The 25,411-nt window shown below is 42.1% G+C and overlaps 1 protein-coding gene across 1 annotated transcript in view; it reads right to left on the reverse strand.

Moving 5' to 3' along the window:
• The window catches only part of SDK1 (sidekick cell adhesion molecule 1), a 393,752-nt gene that overhangs the window by 126,203 nt on the left and 242,138 nt on the right, over nucleotides 1-25,411 (reverse strand). The window contains exons 9-15 of the mRNA XM_083872526.1: nucleotides 22,632-22,715; nucleotides 17,248-17,442; nucleotides 15,936-16,052; nucleotides 15,231-15,398; nucleotides 13,100-13,202; nucleotides 11,837-12,013; nucleotides 3,115-3,251 (exon numbers count right to left, since the gene is read on the reverse strand). Coding sequence (XP_083728652.1) covers nucleotides 3,115-3,251; nucleotides 11,837-12,013; nucleotides 13,100-13,202; nucleotides 15,231-15,398; nucleotides 15,936-16,052; nucleotides 17,248-17,442; nucleotides 22,632-22,715 — 981 coding nt within the window. The remainder of the gene's footprint in view (nucleotides 1-3,114; nucleotides 3,252-11,836; nucleotides 12,014-13,099; nucleotides 13,203-15,230; nucleotides 15,399-15,935; nucleotides 16,053-17,247; nucleotides 17,443-22,631; nucleotides 22,716-25,411) is intronic.

Consider the following 25,411-nt stretch of genomic DNA (forward strand, 5'->3'; position numbering starts at 1 on the left):
TTTTTCAAATTAGATTATAAATTTGCCCCCAAATGTTTAAGGCCATATGTCTCAAGTCACCCACAGACACAGTCTACTGTGAATACTTGTATTTTGACAATTATTGTATTGTGCCAAATACATTAATTTTAAAAATTAGGTGTCTAGAGTCATTCATATTCCCAGCAATTTATGTGCACGATCTGCCACTGGTTTTTTTTTTTTTTTCCCTCTAATTAAAATAAGGGTTTTGTATCTCTTTACTGAATTGATATTAATGAAAAGGAGTTTTAATCCATGCCAGGTGGAGTGACACGCCTCCCTCTAATGCAGCTGGTAATTAAACCTCTGAAATTTATACTTGTTATTTTGAAACCTCTTTGGCTATTTCTCTGCAACAGACACTGTTGTGTATTCATTTATGGTACGTGCTTCAAAACCTACCATGGATCCTAAAGCTGGGAGAGAGTTATCCAAAACAAAACAGCTCAAAAAAAGCAACAAAACAAGGCAACGTTTCAGCACCTGTAACCAAAACAGTCGAACTCCAAACATTCAAACACCACAGAACTAGGAACAAAATCTGCAGCTTTGCTAACTGGAAAATAAACCATAATTCTGGTGTCCCTCCTTCAGGTTTGAAAGTGAAGGGGATTGGGTTGGGAGGCACATTGCTCTGCTGTGACAGTGACAGAGCTCGTGGAGGGTGTTCCCTGTCTCCCTGACAGTTCCTCCTCCTGCAGCAAAAAAACCAAACAGAAAGTGTCTTTGAAAAGCAAAGAGAGTATATCAGACCAAGCTATACCTACACAATATCAAATGCCAGCTCTGTGCACAAACAGTGCTTGGCATGGCTGGGAACAAAGGGAAGGTGATGGTTTCCAGAGGAGCAGGAGGTCTGGAGAAGCTAAATATTAACCACACACTGCTGAGATCAAAATAACCCAGAAAAACAAACACTTCAGGAAAACAGAAACCAAAACAAGGCAGTGACGGAGTGCAGACGTTACAGTCAGTGTTCCAAACCAAAATCACTGCTGACATTGCTGTAACTGTTCTGTGTACATGAACAAGAGAGCACAGCAACAGTGGAACATCCAAGGGCTCAGACCCCTCCCTGTTCTACCTCTGTGGGCAATCATTTACACATTGCACACAAAAGCAAAGTAAATAAAGAAAAAGACTTAAAGGACAGCAAGACCTGGGATATATCTGGGAGTTAAACTGCTCAGTTCACAACAAACCTGGCCTGTGTTTGGCTTTTGCAGCTTTGAGCTGCAGCAGGACACAGACCTGTGCTTTGGGACAATGAGACCCTCTCAGTGGCAGATTGCAATGGCATCAGCCAAAATTATTTGATCTGTCACAGAGTGAGCAGTGGTTCACAGGACCCTGTGGTGTTTCAGGGATTGTGTGCATGCTTTCCAAAGAGCTACTGTTGATTTTGGCTGAGCCTTTGACAAATTTCTGTGAATTAATTTTAAAATGATGGCACATCTACCCCATTCCTATACAACTGCAGAACATCCTTGATAGAAAGGACTTGAAGACCTTCCAAATTCCTCCATGACACAAGAGAAATGATGGAATGAGATGATCTTTAAGGTCCCTTCCAACTGAAACAATTCCATGATTCTCCTGGCACTGAATGAGCAGCCTCTTCTTTCAGGGACTTGTCCCAGTTCACGCAGCCCACTGCACGACCCAGGTGCACATGCTGTGCCACCTCTGTGCTGTCTCTGTGCAAATACAGCTCTAGGACCTTTGCATCATGTTCCCAGACTGGGGCTTCACTGACTTGTCATCAATAAAGCCACTGGGAAACAAGGAGCAGAAGGGTAACATCCTTGGGCAGAAGATCAGGGAAGGAAAAGAAGAAAGCCAGCAGTTATTGCCCTGTAGTTATGGGAGGGAAGGAGAGAAGAGTGAAAATAAAAAGGAAGGTGGTGATAAAAAGGTACAGGAAGAGTATGAGTGCAGGATTGTGGATTTTCTTATTCATTTGATACAAAAAGATCAGGAGTCTTTGCTTGAAAAGAACTATTTTAAGGACAGGAGTCCTGGGCATGACTTTGGATTTCTGCTAGGATTAGGAACCCGCCCTTTGCTTAACAGTTGTCAAGATCATCAGTTCTAGGACCTTCACATCTGCGAAGTTATGCACTCCAGGCTGCAAAGCAAAAGGCTGGTATGTGATCCGAAGCTCAAGTTTTCCCTCAAGCTCTCTGTGTGGCAAAACAAACTGCTGCTCTCCAGATAATCAGAAATCAGAACTGTTTCACATTCAGTTATGCAGTGACTAATTTCCACATGTCACAAAAAGTGATGCTCTTAATTTTTTCATCAAGAATCAATTGTTCAGCTTGGATTTCCAGCTCGTAGGGTGATAGAGATTAGAAAGTATTGCCAAGGTGACCGATTTCCATATAACCTCATCTTTCCATCAACTCCTAAAGAGGCATTAGCTGTGTCCCTGAATAACCTTGCAGACTGAGAGCCACAGAGGGCCTGGTGTACAGCATGATAAGCCTGGGAAGTGGCAATTCCCAATGCCCAGGTCTGTAACCCAGGAAGTCAGGTATTTGGATTGCATTCAAGCATCCTCAAGCATCTAGCTAAAGGAAAGGTGTAAAATGATAACTAGAGAAAACACAGAAAATAGATGAGCCCACAGAGATCTAAGACTGTAGTTTCTCTTGACATTCAAGTTTGTTCCTTTGACAGAGCATCAGTTCCTTGAATTATCACCCTTTCTGCATCTTTATATGGAACTGGGGCTCTGAATGCACCAAGAAATCCATGAAACTGGAGAAAAAGACAGCCATGGCAAGGAACAAACTGACTACTGCTCTGTTACTGAGGAATGACCTGTTATGCTTCAAGTCTGGTTGGCAACAGTAGAGGTAGAACTAAGCCTTTCCTGTAAAATAATCCCTCCATCTCAGCCTTCTTTGCCATTCCACTCTTTCAGTGTGTAAAACCCCTGAGTGTAAAAACCCCTTTGTGCAAGCTGGCTCTCATTCAGCAAACTGCAGCAGCATTTTGTCAGCAGCTCTGGGGCAGAGGTGAGTCTGAAGGAATAATTAAGAACACCATGAGGCTGAGAAGTATTTGACCCAAACAGATGTGACTTACTGTTCTCAGAGAGCTCCACCACGTAGTAGAGCACGGGGCTGTTGCCATCAAAGGGGCGCACCCAGGAGAGCATCACGCTGCGGCTGTAGGAGGAGTTCAGGGTGGCCACCAGGTTCTGAGGGGAGTGAGGCAGCTCGCTGTGGAGGAAAAGGGAAAGAGACAGAAAAAATAGCATCAAACCTGTGATGGTTCTGGCTTCTTTTTCTGCCAAGGTCGGGATTAATACACGGGAGTCACGGTTTCACGTTCGGACTCGGTGTTTATTATTTCTTATCTATATTACAGGCTCACGAGTAGTGAGATCTAACTAGCAAGTTAGAAAATGAAGGTAAAATGGAGCACCTCTAACTCTTTGCAAGGTTATTTAAGCACTAATCACCCAATAACGAGGTGACACCTATATTATTTATGTTTTTGACCCAATAATAACCACCCAAGGCCCACAATGCTGATCTTTTCCACCCAGTTACAGAAAACCACCCAAACCCACAAAGAAGGAAGAAGAAGAAGGAGTTAGACAATGCCCAAAGTCCTCCATCTTGCCTCATATATTACTGTATAATAAAATCTTAAATCTAAGTTTTTCACCCTGTGAAATCACACAATACTATTCAAACTACACCCCCACAACCCCAGGGCCATCACTCAATTTTGGAAGCCCGTTCCACAGCCTCAAGTCAAATGTAGTGTCTACTTGAGGGTCAGTGCCCTTTAGAACAGAAAGCCTGAAATTTTCAGCCTCCAGGGTTCCAACACAAACCAGCATAGAAAAATTAATCCATGTTTCATTCAGCTCCGGTCTTACAAGGCAGTTAAAGGCGGGCAACATCAGCCCCATGTGATGATGGATATAAAACCACCGGCAGCTATTGTACAATTAAATAAATGAAAGACATCTCGGAATTCTTCACAATTTTATCCTAAAAAAATTATGCTGAAAGTCCCAAGGCTGATGCTTAGAACAGCTAATGGTCGTGTCACTAAATGTGGAAAAAAAGCCAATTTTCATCCTGTTTTTGACTGAGCAAGTTGGTCAATAAATTTTCTCTCTCACTTTTTTCCCTTCTTACAATGATGTCCTACAATGTGACAGCAGTGATACGTATAAACAGTAAAACACATGGGAGATATGATTTAACATGGAATTTTTCATACTCAAGGAAGCAGAAGACATTGACACTATCCACACAGAGAGACTAATCAAAATTACCATATGTATTCTTAGGCTATGGAACAGCTTGATTTATTCACGGATTCAGGCTTATCCTGTCATGGGTAGAATCCTTCCTCCCTATAATAAGGATTTTTTTGGAAGCACCCAACCAGAAAATGTACTGAAAATGCCTGCAGAAACCCCATGGAAATACAACATAAAACATTTCAAAAACAAAAATAAAACAGCAGCTCAATTAAAATGTGTAATCTCTACACATAAAGGAAATTTGTGGAAAAACATTTCATTTGTACCCATTGGCTGCAAGTGGGAGCTGCACGGTGAAGTGAGAACACTAAATTCTGCTGCAACCCTTAAATGCTGATGTGTTTTAAGAGATAAAAGCTCTTCAGCATTATACTTAAGCATGATTTTTGCTCCTTATCACCCTAGTTCCTAAGGAGAACGAGGGTTTTGGAGTGAAGGAAAAGCAAGGAGGGCCAGTTTTTACCCCTTCAATCTTCCCTCCTCCCCAGGAAGGCTGAGGGTGACCCTTCCACAGCTCAGGCCAGAGCAGAAAGCCATGAGGGCACTCACATGCTTAAATTAAAAACGCAGTAATTCCTGCCTGTGATGTATTTTGCCACTGAAGGCTCGGAGTTATTTAAAAACCGCAACTCCTCAGCCACTCACAAAAGTAAATACAGGCTCTGGCTCCAAGCCAGAACAATAAATATGTCCTGGATTTCTGTTTCTACTGGAAGATTGAGGAACATATGGAGAGCCAGACAATAGTTTTATTATTTTTCTGTTAAAGCCGTGAATGCTTTTGTTTATGCGTTTCTGATGGATACACACTGTGGAGTTAGCACCAAAAAAAAAAAAAAAAAAAAAAGAGAGAGAGAGAAAATATTGCTGGAAGAGCCAAAGAGTGGCAAGAAAAACACACAGCTAATGAGGCACCAGAAGCAGAAGGCACTTCCCTGCCCACCTCTCTCCAGGCAAGAGGGGTTGATATTTCCTAAGGCTAAACCTGAGACTCAAAGCCTTGTCTCGTCTCATTTGACTTTAAACGTAGAACCAAATTAACAGCACAGTGACCCCAGGCTCTTTCTGTAGTAAACATGGAATGACACCTCAGGGTGTGATTCAGATCTCAACTTCATTAAATCGCTTGCTTGAGATGCCTTGATGGTGAGGAGTTTGAGTTGGCTGTTCTCACTCCAATCTGGTCGTGCACTGACAGCTCAAACGTGGCTGGTTTGGGGCTGGAACATCAGGCACAGCAAGGAGCACGTGTGGGCCCAGAGGGAGCAGATTTTGAACACAGCACTGCGAAATTTTGAATAAACACATTTAGGGAACAGGGGGACCTGGAAACAAAGCAGGAGGGCAGCTGACCTGGGAGACTGAGTGTGGCTGTCACTGGAAAGTGTGGGGGTGTAAGATATGGCCGTTTACCCAGGGACTACAGGAGTGTGCTGCTTAATTTTGAATGAAACATTAAATTGTAATAAACATTAAACCTCCGCCACAATTTATCATTATGTCCTAGGCAAGCTGGTTGGAAAAGTTTTTGTGATTAAGCTGGCAAAGGTAATTACTGAAGAGAAGAGTGAAATGTCTTGTTGCTACATGGCTCACACAAGTCCCAGTCCCCACTTCATTTATCACCAGTCCCTGTGGGGTAGAGCTCAGAGAAGGGCTGTGGCTCCAGCTCCTCCTGGAAGATGATGGCCACAGAAGCAGCAGTGTGGGAGGAATGGCTGAGGGGGAGCTCACAGCAGATTATCCCCATGTATCTGCTTTGCTGGGCAGCAAATGAGCACTCCTGGTATATATTATGGGTATTTTCAAGGTGTGCATTTACTGCTCTTGATGTCCCATACATTAGAAGGGCTCAGTTACCAGCTCACTTGAAGACAGAGACTACACAATTAAGAAAGACTTAAAGCTCTTTTAAGAAAGAAAAACTTAGACTTAAGAAAGACTTAAAGGTCTCTTCCAAGCTCACAGGACTCAGAAGACTTTTGAAGAAGAGGGGACACTCCCTTTTCCCTGTTTTTTAAATGCACAGACTGGGTTAAAACCTGAGGTTTTGTGTGCTTAGGATTTGGGTTTAGTAGATTATTCTCTCAGACTGACAAGGATAATCAGCAGCAGCACGAGGGAAATGATCAGACAGAGATTGAGTAGCGTGAGCTGCCGCCTCCATCCAGGACACCCCATCCACAAATATCACAAATACTGCGTTTGTCTTTACCCAAACTCGTCCATGCTGAACAGCAGCAGATGGTGCTCACAGATTTAAACCCCTGGAGGCAGACAGAACAAGTGCCTAAGAAACACACCTGGACAGAAATAAATATTTAAAGCTACAAAGACATTTCAGCACAGGAGTGTACCTCTCCCATTGCAGGATGCAAAAGCAGAGATTAATAAGTAGTAATTTCTACTTTAGCATGCACTTACACTTTGCCTCCTTCTCATTTGCTACCACATACCCTGTGGAAGGGATGATAAATGAGACCTGTACCACCATCATGAATATTCACGTTCCCCAAAGAGATCATTGCTTCTATTTTTCCTTTAAGAGGATTACTTTTCCTTGCTTCTAACACCCAAGAAATTATTGAAGAGAAATCTAATTTCAACCCTTTCTCAGGGTGAGGAGGACCTCAGACTAGAACTGGTCAGCACCAAGAAAGTAGATGAGGTTTAGGACAATAACACCCAGAGCACTGAACAGACCTTGACCAGACACGCAAAGTGTAATTCCATAATTATCTTTCTTTTGTTCATTGAATCCCCAACAGGAAATATATGGAAGTTTTTCAATATAGAGTATCTTAAAACCTCATTTTTCTAATGCTGAAGGGTTGCATGGAGGCAAGTTTTCCATAACTTATTTTATGTGATAGCAAAATATGTCCACGGACACTTTAAAATCTGTAATTGATAGATAAGCCCAGGGTTAATGGCATTGCCACCAAGGAGACCTGAGGGAACTCTGACAAAGCAATTAAAATAGTGCATTTGCAAGAAAAGAACATGAAGTCATTGTGACAATCTGGGAGAGAAATATTAGCCAGTTGCAGATGATACATGCTCAAAACAGAAACCCTAATGTTTTCAGTCAGCTCATCACTGCCAGAGGGCAGCTGAAAAATTCACTCAGCAAACACATAGAGTGTTTTATAAAATTAGCTAAAAGCAGGCTATTTGCTGAGAAAAATAAACCAGACATGGTTTGGGGAGACTTCTGAGAAAAATGGTCCAACAGCAGGTAATAAGAGAGACTGTGACTGAAGAGGGGATTACTAAAAAGGCATAGGAGATTAAACAAGTTTGTGAAAAGCCCTGCTCCTGTTCCATAAACGATTCCCTCAGTCAGGTCCAGCAGGCAGGGTCTGCTCAGGAGCAGCTGGTTCATCTGCCAGGGCCGATAACGGCACCGGGCTGAGGCAGGGGGGGAATGCAGCACTCAGCCCTGATGGCTCTGCTCCTAAAAGTTAATAATGGTTTAAATTAACAAACGTGGCAACTGTTGCTCAGGACCTTGCGGTTTCTCTAGCAGAAGAATCCTCTCCAATTTATAAACGGAGGAAGAATTGGTGTGAGGCAGCCCCGAGTTTTGAGGCTCTTTGTCTCTCACAGGTCTGTAACAAGGGGAATTTTTTGGAATTAAAGGGTTGGCGAGTTCCAGAGTGCACAGATTTATTTCCCATTTCAATCTGCTCAGAGCTGGAGATGACTTGGGAAAGGAGTTTGAATTTTATGCTTTCTTTCTGCTGAAAACACCTACATTCCTGCTCTACCTTCAATGACAAACAGACACAATGGCATTTATTTCCAAATGCATTTCTGGGCGATATTTCTCCTTTGAGTATCAAGTGCACTCAGACTCAGCAGTGAACCTTGATTCTTGGATGACATCTCAATAGAGAGCTTGGAAAAATAAATAGAAGCCTTCTTTCCAGTGAGGAAGGAATAATATATTTTCAAGTTTGACATTCCTTCTGCTTTCTCTCCCTGGAGAAAGGAGAAGAGATGGGCTATTGGAACCAAGAAATGTGGGATCTGCATCAAGTTATATTTGTAACAGGACATTTTTATCATTTTTACGTTTTTATCTCTTACCCTGCATTGGTCATACCAACTTTAATTTTAGCAATAATTTTTTAATAGGATATACTGGGAAGAAATTGGAAGAAGCAGCAATTATAAATACTCTGGTAAAAAGGGTATCCAAATTCATGGATAGATGGCTGACAAAGGCAATACTGTGCATTCCTGGCAACCCACTGTGGTTTATTATAAGTGGTTAGCTCCCCTCTCCTGCTTTTGAAGAAGACAGAACAATAATAGCTCTTTCTCTGATGAAAGGGAACTGAAAGAAGATGAACTCGCTGCCAGGAATAAATTGCCTATTTTTGTATTACATTGTCCTCCCCATATTTTTGCATAGAAAAAGAGCCTAAAAGATTTTACTATATGTTGTGACATAACAGAGGCTTGTGGAGGGCTTTGCTTTTCCAACAATGCAGCATTACCATAGTTTGCAGTCACATTCATACAACAAAGAGATCCTCTAGCATGGGCTGCAAACGGGCTGATATTGAGCAGTGGGTATCATCAGGCACAGATAGTGGTAATTCTGCATATTTTATACATCCTGAGAATCCTCAGGATACTTTGAGCTGGAATCAGAACAGTTTCCTATCAGGTGAGTGATACACGGTGATAACTCAGCTTATGCAGCTTTAGGAACAAGCCTTTTTTTCGTATTTCAGGGGGGTGTTTACAGGACTATAAAGTAAGCTAAATGAAGCTGGGATGTTTCATAACATGCAATTACTTTCAGGATCAAACCCTGTGACTTGCAAGGACGCAAGAGAAGCGGGGGGCTCATCACCAAATGTTTCTGATGTGCAGTTGAAAAACTCTACTAGGAGAAAAACGAAGTCAGTGTAAAATTAAAATCTATCTCTTGCAGAATAGAAACATCACTCGCAAATGTTTTACCTCATGCAAATCAAATCAAGTGATGTACATGGAGAATAAACACATTTAGTGGGAAGACAAATGAATGAATAGAGTATCTTGACTAGCAATTAGTTTCTGTGCCCAAGTACCATCAGTGCAAAATTGATGAGCAAGGTAACCTTTGGCTGCACTTTAGCAAGTTCTTCATTAGTTTTCTGGCTTTCTTTTGCAAATATTTTATTTCTTCTTTCATGCTGAGGAAGATGATCCATCCTGCCTGCAGCACCAATGTATCTGTGTTGTGCAGCTTTCTCCAGCAAGAAGCACTACCTTTGTCCCCAAGCCTGTCTTCCAGCAAAGGGAGGCCAGGGAAGAGAGAGTTTTCTTTCATTCTTTTCAGAGATTTGAAAACTGGACCACTCAGAGATTAAATAACCTGAAGGTCGACACCTTTCCATTGAATCAGTTTGAACAGAAATCAGTAACAAACTCATTTGTGCCTTTGGAAATTCCTCTTGATGGGCACAGAGGTGGAGGACAGACATGCTGGTTCCTTGGAGGGGAACAAGGTGGCGAGAGATCTGGAGTTGTCAGGCAAGGCTGTGTGGGACCCAGGATCATCCACTGGTGACTGCTCCAGTCTGTAACTGGTTGAGAGGGCACCTTTGAACATTAGTCTGACATTAGTGCTCCTCAAGGCACTGAAGTGTGAGTACTCATCGATGGGAACGTGCATGCCCTGTTTGTTAATGCTCTGCACGAGGGAATTATCCGGGAGAACAGGGAATGTTACAGATCTGTCATTCCTATACAAGTTGGAATTTAATTTAAGCTTCGCTTCAGACGTTTCCTTTCCACATATTTTCTTCTTCATTTCACTCCTGTTGTATCGTGTATCTCTCTCTTCCTCTCAGATCTGTGCTGCTGAGCCAAACGATAATGATGAAAGCTGCAAGGAAATGCAATGTTCTCTGGCAGTATTGCACTACCTGCAGCCCTGCTTTGAAATGAAATGTCACAATTCAAGGTATTATTGAGTGACTTATCAGTTACTTGACTTCTCTGAAAAGAGTGGGTCTGATAGAGGCCTTTAATTCCTCCAGGAAAAACAGGAGATGGGTGATCACTAACAGAACATCAAAGGAAGTAGAGATGCAGGATTAAGAGGCAGTCCCGGTGCATGGAGAGCCAGCCAACACAGCTGGAACAGCTGGGGTGCCTCAGCAGTGCACACAGGATGAGCTTCTCCCAACCAACATCCAGCCCAGATTTCATGGACCACAAAAGAAGCCCCTCAGTGGTCAGTGGGGAACTGCAAGTAAATCCAATTCCCTGTGCTGTACTAGTCTGCACAGGGGAGCTTTAGCTCTTCAGCATTAGGAAACCGTCCTGCTGCTGAGGTGTTTAGCACACATTTATGGCTTTATTTCAAAGTCCAAGCTTTAACATTCTTTTCAGTCTTTACTCTGTGATTTTCTGCCCTCCATTCAAAAACTGCCTCAGAGAAGAGCGAGCACGGTTATGTAGCAGCAATATATTCTGAATTGTCTTCTGCTCTTGGATTCCAACCAGCAGTAAAATGCACTCCGGGAGGAGAGCTGAGGAGTGCTTAATTAGAAAAAGAATGTATGACCGCTCTTGGAAAATGGGCATCTGATGGAGCCTTGGCACTGTCAGAATGATGCTGTATCAAACAGCCCTCTGCACAGCAAATCTCAGAGGTGAACTCATTACACTGCCAACCACACAATTGCCATCTTCTCAGAGACATCAGGCATGACCAGCAGAAACAGATGCAATTTTAGTTAAATTAAAGCATGCGGCACTACTCGAGTAAATAAATAAATAAATAAAACTCTACATAAAACATAATCTTCTTTTTCCCTTTTTTTTTTTTTCATTTGATCTGCTCCACACATGTACTGAACCCACAGCTGTTGCTTTTAGTGATAAAAATAAAATGGAAGTGCACTTCACCCCAGTGGAATGACAGAAATAGAAAATATGGAACCATGTAATGACATTTTTATAAACCTTTTCCAGAACTGAATGGCACTTCAAACATTTTCTTGTTTTTATTTTTAAAGATCCATAGGCATAAAGAAAGTCATACATAAAAATATTTTTTTCCTGAAAAATGATGTATATAGAGAATGCAGGAGTAAGCAATGCCCATCCAGGGACCAGCTATTCTGATAAATGTTTAACAGAGAAAAAAATACTAAAAGGAAGAAAACATTTTCTTGTTTCAAAACTTTGGCATCACAGCACAGCACAGCACCTGGGCTTCATGGGAAAGCCCTACAGCCCGGAGTGATAGACAGATCCAGGTTTAAAAGGACCTTAGGAGGTCTTTGGTCCAAACTCCTGCTCAAAGCAGGCTCAGCCAGGAGATCAGAGCAATTTCATTAGCAACGAAACAGCCTTAATTTCCCTTAAAACAAACCCCAAAAACCAAACAAAAAACCCTACACTGAAACATCAGAGCTGCTGACTCTCCACAGCACCTGGAATTAAATGCTAGAAGAATCCCTGAGGGTGTCTGAAGCCCAGTGTAGTGAATATTTAAGTTGGAGTACTCACATCACTTCCAGCCGAGCCGTCCTGGAGTCGTTTCCCCCGGAGGAAATGACCTCACAGGTGTAATCCCCGATGTCCCCTGACCATGTCTGGCTGATCAGGAGGGTCCCGTCCTTCTCCACCGTGATCCTGGAGCTGCTGGATGGATTTATTACAACGCTGTCCTTCTTCCAAAGGTACCTGAGTATTACAGTGTTTCAGTTATTGATTACTCGTAAGAACACCAGAACAGATTTATTTTAACTCTGCTGGAAGGGATCAGCTCCTGTCATCGTGTGTTAAAAATGACAGGCTCCTGCAGCTGCTTCCAAGAGCCTTTTACAAATTTAAGTTTTAGATCAAGCGACCAGAATGAAAAATGTAATTCCATCCAAGATATGATGTATTTTACAAGGAAAAGATGGAGTACTCATAAATGTCCAAGTTCTTAAGTTGACCCCCACCAGAACATTAACTCTGCAGTTAATGGTGGGTGTTGGCCCGGCTCTGCCAAGGCTCTGTAACATGGGACTGCCAGGATCAGACACTTGTTGAAGGTTTGCTGGAGCTCACATATCAAAAACACCCCTCCCAACATGTCAGAGAAGTGTGGAGAGCCCACAGGCTCACGATTTCCCACATCTAAGTGAAATTTTTATACCCATATCTGTCTTTCCACAGGTCTTTCTGCAGTTCACCCTTCAAGCACTCTCCAAGCTCTTCCTTGCATTTTATTTCATTTGTGTTGCTTTCAGACTACATTAATTTTCATGGCAAATTTATTTTCAAGTTTTGAGCTTCCTCTAAATGCTCTAATCCAAATTTTAATAGTCCAGACGAATTCTGGTTTCCTTTACGCAGTTAGAACAGACTATAAGCCCAAGTTATTGAGTTGTTTCCAAAAACATGGGCCTCTCTGGTGTGGCTTTTATGCACCCCAGAGTAAACACTTCTGAAATCCTATTCCTTCTCTTTGGCTTTTACTCTCATTAAGTATCAGCCTCTGACAAGTTGGTTTTATTGATAGTGTATTAACCTTGACAGTAAAATCATGGAAGGCTATATTGAAGTCATGAAGTGGAACATAGCTCATTGTAAATAATACATAAGGCTGAAATGGAAGATGGGATTTATATGATTAATGATAGAGTGTACAACCTTATAATGCAGTAATCAGGGGTTTGGTGTGAAAATCTGGGGTCCTGAAACTTTTCACCTAACGCTCTTCATACAGCTTATAAAATTAAGCCGGGATAAACCACACAAAGGAGGAGTGGCACCACCAACCTGATTGAAATTCTGGGGTCGTGAGTGGCCTCGCAGCGCAGGGTGGCCGTGGTTCCTTTGATCACCGTGCTGTCCTCGGGAGCGCCGACAATGGAAGTGCGATCTGAAAGGAGCACAAAGCACGGCTCAGGTGAAATTAGAGCCTTTCGCCTCGGCTGTTCACCCGCAGAGCAGCCACCGAGGCTTTGCCATTCAAAGCAAGCGGGACACTGCTCTTCAAGCCTCGGCTGTGAAGGTTCCCCTCCCTCTAAAGACATTGTGACACGGGTGACACGCTGTGGGGTGTGGAGAGGCACAGCAGCACAAGGGCACGGGTTGAGCTCAGAGGGGAAGAATGGTGAAGCTCTCTGAACTCTCCCTTGGCTTGTGCAAGTGTCTGCGGCAACTCCCTGAAGTCTTAACGGGTGTGTGGAAGCAAACACTGAGTCAGGAGACGAGCCACGCTGTTTGGAGAGGCAAAAACACAAACAAGGCCAAGGAAAATCTGTGCAAAGAAAAATGCACTTGAAAAATACCAAGAGAGAGGTAAACTTAAACATCACCCTACAACTTTGACAACTCCAGGACAGTGGAGGAGCTCCTGGAAGAAAAATCTTCCATATCAGAAAGATATGTTGTTTACTCAAATGTTTCAGAACATCCTTACTCAAGCCCCTCCTGGAAGCTCAGAACACAATAATTGCTGTAACTACAGCAACCAGATCCGGTGAGAAAGATCCCCATTATGTGTCACACACGGGAGCAGCAGCAGAGAGCATCAGCTGAGGCAGGGAGACAACCAGGATGAGCATGGAAGATATGTGGATAATGTTAATAAGTCCCAAACCCCTACAGAGATAATCAGCACCTACTGTGATATCTCACACATGCACAAGAAGGGACCATCAGCAAAATCAAAAGCTGACTCTAAACAGCATGGAATATTTAGCATTACTCCTGATGTACCTATGTCAGACTTCTGGCTTTATAATGGTGCTGTTGCTACACAGACATTAGGTTATATTCACTTTTCTTTCCCTTATTCAGTACAATGAACAGGAACTACCTTTAATATCTGTAAGAAACATAGCTTTGATAATCAATAGGAAGGATCTCTTTACAAGATCCGTACATGTGGATATCATTCAGTTTACACCCTCCTGATATTTAACCAAGTCTGTGATGTCACTAAGACACAAATACATTACAGATACTTGTATCTACAGATCTGTATCTACAGATACAGATACATGCCAGAGATGTTTTCAGGTATTCCCAAATTCTAAAGGAAAAATGTGGCTGATTTACTTGCAGAGTTTGGAGATTAATAAATGCCAAATATGCACCACACATCAGCCGCACAATCAGTACTTCAAGTGCTGGAGAGGAGAAAGGCCACAACATTTCTGTATTAATCCTCATCATCTTTGTTATTTTCAGTTGCTCTCAGTCCCAGCTCACAGATCATTATTTTGCACCTCGAGTAGCAAAAACCATGTTACACTTCAATTTAACTCACTTAGGAGTAACACAGGTGAACATCTTGGATCAGACTCACTTCCTCAGCAGAAGAAATAAAAAATAGAGAGATCAAGGGAAAGTGGTGAATGACAAAACCATTTCATAGGATGTCCAGTCCCACGCCAGTCTGTAGCATGACGGGTTAGCTGAAATCTGCTGCATTTTGATTTGGTTTCCAACAGCACCCAGAGACACAAAAAATACAAAAGGGTGAGGAAAATCCTAGCTGTTGTGACTGTGGCCACAGCCTCAGTACCAGCACGGACTGGTCTGTGCTGCCTGCAGACTCCTGGAGGCAGAAACCACCTGCAAACAGCCAAATCTTGCAAGTTAAAAGCTTGGACTTGCAATGTGAGATACCAAAGCAAAACCTAAGTAAAACTGTAATTGTGATTGAAGCCCTATTTAAATACACTTCCTTTCACAAAATAGAGATTTTTATGCATAATTCTCCAAACAAAAAGGGTATTTGTGATAGGCTTCCTAAAATAGACACATTATTCCTATTAAATCATACAAGTAACCCTATTAATGAGAAAAGCATAATTACTTATGAAAATTTCCTGAGCATACAACAAAAACTGATTAATACTTGATTAAAGTTAGACTTTAAACAAAGCATTATCCTTACTCCACACTGTCAGCATCACAAAAGCATTCAGGGCTCCTTCAGAGTTGGCTGCACAGCAAGTGTAGTTGCCGGCATCCTGCAGGAACACGGGCGTTATCTGGAGCCCCCCAGACTCGAGGAGAAGGAAGCGAGGGATCTGCACGGAGCCACTGGCCAAGATCTGCTCTCCTGAAACACACACAGGGGAAAAACAGCATGGTTAGTGTCAGGTGGGAGCAGGGACTGCAATTCCAGCTCTTCCAAAATGTTACATCCTGCCCAGGCCACTGATGCTGTTTTACACCACAACAACACAGACTCTGAGGTTCAGAAGGCTGAAAATGACTCTTTTATTTTTGGGATGTGTCTCCCTTTTATACTATTCTACACAGACCAATTTGATTGGTGACAAGAAGACAAACCTCTTCACTCACATTGGTCAGACCAGAGGGACATCAAGAAGTCCCTCCTAGGGAAAAGAATGTAAACAAATTACAGTTACAAAACATTTATCTTGTTTACAGAAAAGAAAAGAATTTCAGAAAACCAAAACATCTCAGGCACGAAACCAGGGCTACAGGCCACTGCCACATGGTGGCCCCACAGCAAACCCTCCTGCTCAGGGGAAGGGGGAAAGAGGCACTGGATGGATCTACTGGATCTCGATAACAGGAATGGACAGGAAAATGGGGATTACAGATCTTCTACAAGGTAATAACTGGCTACCTTTCTTCCAGGAGATGGCAGGGCGTGGAGCCCCTGAAACTTCACAGGTCAGCACTGCAGTCATCCCCTCAGTGACTGTGGTGTCCTCTGGGGGCTGGATAAAGGCTGGCTTGATGTCTAGAATAAAAAATTCAAACAAACGCAGTGACTCACCTTTCAGAAAGATCCTTTAACTATTACCGTGGACTACTTTACATCCACTTTTATAGAGTTGATCATGGAGAAGGACATGACAGTAACACATGAAAACCTTTCAGCAGTGACTGTAACCTTTTCTTATTCATCTCCCAGGAATTGCCTAATCCTGTTTATTACCTACACAGAAAATAAAAATCTATCAGTGCTTGTACCTCTACAAGTAAGATAGGTTAAAGAAAAAGGAAGATAAAGCTCAAAATGGGTGTTTGGGGGGAACTTGAGAAATCTAGATAAACAAAACTATTTTCCTTCATCTTCATAACAGAGTTCTTTAAGATGAAAAGCAACTTGAGAAAGGCATTAACTTTGAAACTTAAATGTCAGCCAAAAGAATTTAGAACCTGAGCCTTCTCCAAGACATTTTATAAGTTTCTTTCTCTCTTATTTTCCCCCAGTTGCATTTTATTGCAGTTTTTTTCCTGCAGTTTCCTAGATCTATATTGAACTGGGGCTGATTTATTTTCTGAGGCCAGTAGGAATTCTGGTCAGTATGTGCAAAGTGCTCTTGGGCTAAAAATCAGCTTCCTGAAGGGAAGTTTAATATTACAGAAATGACTGTTAATAATCACTGTTAAAAGAGACTACTAGGATTTGTAACTCTTCCATAGAGAAGCATGCACTTCATTAGCAAAACCATTTAATCTGACTTTTTGGCCAAAAAAGACATTTAACTTGAACTTTCTTTCTTTTCCCTGACCAAACGCAGTTGCAGACAAAGGCAAATAAAACGATAGCATGCACAACCACGAAGCAGTAATTCAAGTTCAGAATGGAATTACATTAGAGTGGAAATATGAAGGAAAGATAAAAGTATTTCACAATTAATTTTATTTTTTTTTCTTTTCACTAAGATCTCTTCTTGCCGTGTGAAATGGGGGAGTTCACCTCAAGCCAAGCTCTCCTGATGTCATGGAGAGCTTTTCCACACGACTCAGCAGATTGTTCTGAGGCCAAGGGGACATTTTGGGCTTCCTTACAGCTGAGGCAGCTGTAAGGACAAAAAAATCAACATTCTGTGGGTTCAACTAAAGCAGCCGAGAGAAACGTGATGGGCGTGGGGTCACCTGCAGGGATGACACGTCCTGCCACCCCCGTGCCACCTCTCCTGACTCACTGGTGACATCCAGGTAGGTGTAGGTGTGGATCTCCCCGGCCTGGTTGCTGGCGAAGCACTGGAAGATGCCGGCATCCTGCGGGCGCAGCGCGTGGATGCGCAGCCCCCCGCTCAGCAGCACCTTGTACCGGGGCTCCTCCAGCCTGCTCAGGGGGACTGAGTCCTTGTACCACGCCAGAGTGGGGATGGGAACGCCTGCTCAAGCAAAAATACAGCACTGTTAGCCTTTGCAAAGCGTGTTTTAGGTCATATCCCTGTCTTCCCGTCTGTCTACGCCAATTATTTATGTTTTTTTCCAAGCTGCTTTAGATGGAGGCTGCATCTCACATTATCAATGGTAATAACACACTGCAGGACATGGGGGAATAAAAACAGCAAATGCTAAGGGGGAATGTTGAGAAAACATGTTATCAAATTACTTTCTTCACCCAATCATATTTCATGCTACTACAAAATAAGATTTGGAGCAATTTCATGTTGAAAGCCAGAATCGTGCTCCTTAAACAGCAGCAGTGTGGCAATACAGCCACTGTCTGTAAGACTGTTCCATCCCAAATAAGATTCCTCTGTGCTTCTGTAGCTAAGATAGCAGAAATACAAAGGAAATGGCAAATTACACATGAAAAATGAAGTGCTCACATGGCTGTACTTGAGTCCCAATTTAGCAGCTTAGTTTGAGCCGATGTACAAACAACATATTGCCAACAATAGGATAGCTTTAAATTATTATTATTTTTATTCAGTCTCAAGCTTTACCTGCTATTTGAAAAAAAGCAGGCATAAAGAGAAATAAAATTCCTAGCCTAGATAAAACTTATGGTCCCATTTATTCCTGTTTTCTTTCATGTGCATGTTCCACAAACCCTGACACAGTTATTTCACACATATTTTTGTTGCTGTCATGTCCCCGTCAGCTGGGATGAAGTGGCTGTAAATTTATTATACACAAAATAGTGTAGGATTCTCTTTTCCTCAAGAGATGTCAGGGGCCTAGAACAGTCTTAGACAGCTGTTGCCATCCCACTGCTCATATCAGACAATGTTTTTTCTTTACATCTCAGAAATCCCTACTGGATCAAACACTGGGAATTCTGTGGAGAGATCAGAAGAGAGACAGGTATTTTATTATGTAGTTAGATACTCACTGAGTAATTAAGATTGGAAAAGAACTCCAAGATCATCATCTTCCTGGGGACCTCCTTCCAATGTCTGATCACCCCTTCTGGGAAGAAATTCCTCAACGTCCAGCCTGACCCTCCCCTGGCACAGCTTAACACCATTTCCTCTCACCCTGCCTGTTGCTCCCTGGGAGCAGAGCCCAGCCCTCATCTCACTACAACCTCCTGTCAGGGAGTTGTGGAGAGCAATAAGGTCCCCCTGGATCCTCCTTTTCTCCAGGCTGAGCTCTCCCCAGTTTCCTCAGCCTCTCCTTACAGGATTTACACTCCAGACCCATCCATTCCTTTCCCTGGACACACTCCAGCCCCTCAATGCCCTTCCTGAACAGAGGGCCCAGAGCTGGGCACAGCACTTGGGGTGGTTTTGAATACTTTTCACTTAAAGCCTCAGATCTACACAATTGTTTGTAATAAGGTAAGAGACCACAAACTTAAATTCACAGGGGAATGAAATTTGCCCAAATAGAGAAGAAGTGTCACTGAAGCATGGAGGATGGGATGTCACTGATGTATTGAGCATCTGCAGACAATGAATTTCACTGCAATGCTGGCAGTCACTTGATGTTCTGAGAGCTAAAGTGCCATGGGAAGATCCATATAATCATCATTATCACTTTAAAACTCCCCAAGTTAAATACTACTGTGTTATACTTCCATTCACATCTTCTCTCAGTGTACTTGTTCTCTTTATACAGACAAAAGCTGTGTTAACTCTGGAAAGAATGTATGTACAAACAATATAAGGAAACGACTGAAAACCAACATCCAATTGCTGTTGTTACTTTTATAAACACGTATAATTTACTTCGATCACCTCTGATGCTTTTGTTCTGCTGATAAAATAAAATGTACTCATAATGCAGATAATCATCTCAGGAAGAAACCCACTATGTAGAAGTGCCTTGTCTGATAGAGAATAGACGTGGTGTAGGAGCTTGCAATAGGCATAATTTAAATTTCATACAACAGCCCATACACAGAATTAGAGTAAATTTCAATGTTCACAATTCTCGGTGAGAGTGTTATTCATCTCTTGAAAATCCTCCTGGGCAAATACAAATTATCATTGAGTAATGAAGAAACAGATGATGCAAAATGGAATAGTTCTCTTGATGCTGAGAAGCTTGGAAATGATTTCAAGTTTAAATAATAGCAACTCCATTTTCCCCACACATTAGACTTGATAGGCACCAAGGAAATAATGAAATCCTGCATTCAGAACAGTCAAACCTTTAACACTGGTGTCATTCTATAAATCCCATTCTACTAACAGTATTGGCAAACCTTCTAATCCTATAATCACTGTGAGATACACCTTCCTATCACCAGCTCAGCTGACAAACTGAATATTACCATCTCTATTTCTCTACTTTTCAGTTACGGGTATCTTCCTCCACTCAAAGTTATGAGTCTGAATAATAGGATCTTATCTGAGCACTCTGATGCCTGTCAGCAGCATTCATTTGGGCTTTAGTGATCTTCCCAGAGAGATTTGTCTTCCAAGTTGCATACATGTTCTTTTCTAATTTTGCTACCTGTTTGGCTGTAAAAATGGTTAAATCCAGCTTTTCTTCTCTTCCTCTTCTACCCACCCCACAACCTTTCCTCTCCACACATCCCCCCAATGGAATTTTGCTTCTTTTCTTCTCTGAACACCTTCTGGTGAAAAAATTGTGAAGAGAAGAAAACGCTTTAAAGACCTTTTGCACTCCACCTTTCCAAGCAGCATCGGCCCGACCCGGCTGCTCGGGAGGTGAGAGTGGCCTAAAAGACTGGCAATAATAAATAAAATAACCTTATTTCTCAGTTGTGTGCAACACTATTCATTTCTCACAGACAAATTAATCTAGTGTCGGGGGGGGGGGAGAAGGGAAGGCAGGAAACAGAGCCGCTGGTTCTGGCTTTGCCACTTCTTCTGTAACCTTGGGCAAATAACTTATGGAACCCGAGGCTCAGCTCCTCCATCTGTGAAACAGCTGCTTGACTCTCTGCCAAATTTAGCTTAAGAACCTCGATGAAAGACTCGGAATATTCACGGTGTCATCTTTGTTATTTATTTTTTACTGCCTTCTCTGGATCCCAGTGAGCTATTGGGGATTCCCCAAAGCATCTCTACCATCTACTTTCTAAACAGGTAGAACTGGAGTCCAATTAACTGCACTCCCCAGACACCCCCACCACTGCCTGCAGCTCTAAACTTTCCACAAGCAAATAAGAAAGAGCATTTAAAGGAAAGCCATTGAACATTCAGGCAGCATCGGCCACTGCTGGAAGATAAACAGCAGAGCAGGTTCCTGTGGCCTGATACCCTGAAACTCCATTACAGGGAGCAGGGAGCTGGTCGCTGCAAGTTGCAATTTTATTTACAGTTAATCTCTGCTTATACTGTGAAATTAATCTGTCTCTTACACATCCATAGTGCACAAAGTCTTGGCAAATGGGCTTTGTGCACAGAACCTGATGGGGCTGAGGCAAATACAATCTGTCTTCCATTTGCAGCAAAGGTAGAGGGCAGCTCTGCAGTTTTCCCAATGCTTTGTTCTCCCAGTTTGGAGCAGGGAGACAGCAATCTTCATTTGCCCTCTTTTTAGGTGCTGGCAATTTCCAGATCTGTGTAATAATGGATCAAAATTCCTCTACATTTAATTCTAGTACCTGCCCCTGATGTGTGTTATAGATACTCAATAAATAATTCTAGTATCTGTCCCTAGTATATGTTACAGACACTCAATAAGGAAACAGCTTTTCAAACTCCTGCACCACATTCATCAGCAGATCAGATGGGCACTACAAGAGTTGAACAGAAATAATTAATTTTGTCTAATAAGGTTCCCATATCTCCACTGAGAATTGTTATGAGTGCCCCATTAACCCCCTTGGGTACTAAACTGCTCAGAACAAGAGTTGAAGTCAAGCTCAGGTCTCCCTGATTCATCCAGGTTTTGGGTTGGGTTGTCTTACTTATTTTTTTTAACGCATGAAAGAATTTTGAGACAGCAGATGGGTTCCTGGGGAAGTCCACTGACAGCAGGTCCTGCTGTGTTTTGCTTAAAAAGCTATTAATGAACAAGAAGACATTGCCTCTTATCACATGATAACTTCATTTCCATAAGAGCTTTTTGTAAGAGATCTCATCATAGGCTTCTGAAATTCCAAATCAGCCAGAGCACCCTTAACACACGCACTTGCTTATCACATAGTTTGCAAAGATTCCTTCTAGAAAAGCAGTGCTGACTCTTTCCTACACAAAACATGGGGAAAAAAAACCTTATATCAAAGTGGCAATAACACAATCTTGCAGTAAAAACATCTTTATTTGCTCTGATTTGGAGGAAGACACCACAAAAATAAGCTGCTAGTTAGGTCTGGGTGCTTTTTTAATTAAGGATGTGATCTTTTTCCTTGAGGACCTCATGGCATTTTATGTGTCTTGCTTCTTAAACTCAGCAGCAGTGAAAGGGAGACAACAAAATGTTCAGTCCCTCAGCAGAGTCACGTAGAAAGTTGGTGACTTTGAGAAACCTGCTCTAAACACATGATGACAATGTCTCCTACCTTACCAGGGTGCTGAAATATGTGGGGGTTGCATTTCTGTGGAACTCAACTTGAACCATGATTTTAGTCAGGTGGAATTCTGGGTGTTTGAAGCCTTTTGTATTAATAAACCACCTACCAATTAAAAACTGCCTGTAATAGTCCTCCTGCAGATTTCATAACTACCTTCAGAGGTCAGAATTGCTGACATTTCTATTCACTATAAAAGTTCCCTAAGTTTTAGAAGACAGGGCATTGGGACTGTTGAAAATAAGGAGTGTTTGCATTCCAAATGATGGGTTCCATAACCACACTCTCTCCTCAGCCCATTTTCTGGCTCAAGATATTTAAATCTCTTCTCTAGTGACAACTCTAAAGCACAGGCAGGATCCCAAAGCTACAGGAGCAGCACTTGTGCTCCTCACAGACAAACATCAACGTGCCAACATTATTCCAAATTAAACTAAAGTACAAGAACTGCCCAATTCTCCAAGAGGAAAGGCCAACCCTCTTCCTTGTATATGGGACCTGTGATAATCAGCAATAAAACAGACTTCTAAACGTTAAAGCTTACAAAGATTTAGGTTGATATAAGGTTTTTAAAAGATGATTTATTCCAAACTGGACAGCCACACGCCATCAGTCCAGGTTGGGACACTTTTGTGCACTCACCCATGGCCTGGCACAGGATGTCCACGTCCTTCTCCACCTCAGCCAGAATCACATTCTCGGGCTCAGCCGTGAAATACGGAGGTTCTTGGGGAAAGCAAAGGAAAGTCAACAAAGCAAAGCCACAGCAAAGTCAAAACCAGGTTCTCCTTAAAAAAGATTCATCATAGAATCCCTCCACAGGTGGTGTATTTGATATAGGGGGTCAAACAGATTAATTTGTCCAAGTTTGTCTCTATTTGGAGGTGGGGTTTTCTTTTGGTAACAAAAGCATCATTACATAAAAGCTTGACAATTTTTGCTGTGCTGAGTATCAATTCCAGAGTCAAGTCGATGGAAAGTAGAGATTTAGGGGTTTGCACTGCAAATTAATACTCAGAGCAAGGGCTACTTTTCATTTTATAGGCCTGAATCATGGAACATGTTAATTTTTTGCTTAGAAAAGCCCTCCCAAGAGGTTTTTACAGGTTTATATTTACAATGTAGCATTTTATAGGATAGTTTGCTTTAGTATCTAGACTGCATTTCACAGCAGCGGGGCATGAAGCATGTCAAATAAAGTGCTGCCAGAGCATGTCACAGAGTTGACATCAGAGGACAAGTGCAGCATAATTAAAAGAAATTCCTCTCAACTGTTTTATTTCATGAAAGCAAACAGATTTAATGCTTTACTTGAAGTTATAGTAATAATCATAAAAATCCCCACTTTAATCATTAGGGCTAAAGAAAAGATATTAGATGTTTAATTAAACAAAGACCAGGCTGCAGAAATTGCAGAGTATGCTGGCATGTAAGTCTTTCTTCTATGCAGCATAAAATTGAACAGCATCATGTCAAAGTCCCAGAGGCACTGAGGTTGCAGTTATTATCATGGTAACTAAAGACTGTCATAGTTTCTTCAATGCAATTATCATCTGAGTACAGTTTTTAGAAGGATTTTACTTGATTATAAATACCGTTCTCTTGTAGCATAATCAAACTCACTGGTGAGTTTTAGAAAATACTGAAAAGGCAACGTAAGTAGCTTGTGAAACTGAGTTATTTGTATTTCCAGTTTAAGGAAATTGAGTATATTTTAAAATTCATAGGAAGCTGCAAGGCCCAAGGTCATCTGTGCTGACCTGCTCTCAAATCTCTTCACCAAACACTACTGGAAAAAAGTACTTGTGGTTATATTACTGCTAGGGCATCAGCATTTTAGTAAATAAAATCAAAATCATGTAAATTTATCCTGCAAAATCTTGTTGCTACCTGCAGTATAGCAAGTGTGGCTGTCATTGCCCAGGGGTGATAATCAGGAGGCACCAGATTAGACCAGAACCTCCCCTTTCCCAGCAGTTCTTCCCTCTCACTACAATAAAATACTTGCTTGGGTGTACAGAACTGGGGTCTCGTCTGAGCACCAATGGATATTACAATTCTGTATTCATTCCAAATAAAGCCAATCAATATCAGTCTTCAGCACGCCATGCAGGGGAGGAGGGGAGGTTGCAAACAGCCTGGAATAGTTGTTTACCCAGCAAAACCAATAAAAACAAGCTACTTGATTTATTATATTCTAATAATATACATGTGTTAACATTATTGATCCTCACTGCCTAAATATAAAGCTATTAATAAACATGCATAATAAGCTGTGATTTATTGCATATGATCTCATGCGTTAATCTCAACAACAAATTGAAAAGCTGAACATTTAATTGAAATTCACTGATGGCACACACTTTGACATGTTTGATCAGCTAAGTTGCTGAGTCCTCTACAATTCATCTAAGTCCACGTTTTCACTCCGATCATTCTCCTTCCTCTCACACCATCCTCCAAGCCCTGCCTGGTGTTTTCCTTGCTCTCCATTTCTCTGGATGTTGACTTTTGAATTTCCAAACTTTCAGCTCAGCATCCTTATCTAAGTGTCCAGTCTGCAGCCACACAGGTCAGTGGCCACATGTCCATCTCTCAAAATGAAATTGGAATCTTTCATTCTGTGGCAATTTGATATGATTGTGGGGTGAGGACAAGGCAGCACCGGGCCAGGAAAATATCCAGACACATATTCACAAATCCAGACATTCCCTTCTAAGTCTGGGCCTCTTCTGCCAATGCCTCTCCACTCACTGAAGTTTATCTTCTGCTTGGGGAGGTCCTGACTGCACCTTTCCTTTTATAAAGGATTCTGCCCTTACCGGGCCAATCTCTAAACTTGGCAACCTTCAGCCACCAGCCCTCAAACTTTCTCCTGGATCAGCAACATACTCACACACCAGTGATAAATTTGCAGATTTATCTTCATCCTGGTCCTGCGGTCCAGCTGCAAAGAACATAATGTGATCTCAAAGATGCTGGTGGCTCCCTGACCTCTGTTTATGTGCTGATGCTGCTGCACAGCTTGTGCAGTTACACTTGGCATATTTACACAGTTGTCTTTCCCAGTGTCCCTCCCCAAATCCTAACCTGCAACCTGTGCTCCTGCCTTGAAATCTCACACAGGCTTGTTTGTCACCCTCAAAGAAACTTCTGATGTGAAGAGATGCTTAGGGGAGCAGCTATCAAGCAATGAATTACGTGACAAAGAACCTGAAGTCAGTGACAACTGTCACTTTGCAAACGGGATGTGATGTTATAAAAAGAACACTCACATCAGTTTTTCTGAAAGAAGCAGGGAGAAACAGAAGCAGACAAGACAGAAAAAGAGCAGGAGCAGCAGAAAGATGCAATCTAAAGGCCACAGGCAGATCCCAGAGGACTTTCAGAGGCAACAGATTTGATTTCTAGTCTTGAAGCCC

This window comes from Zosterops lateralis, assembly GCF_965231275.1.
Source record: "Zosterops lateralis genome assembly, chromosome: 15".
In the NCBI taxonomy this organism is placed as follows: domain Eukaryota; kingdom Metazoa; phylum Chordata; class Aves; order Passeriformes; family Zosteropidae; genus Zosterops; species Zosterops lateralis.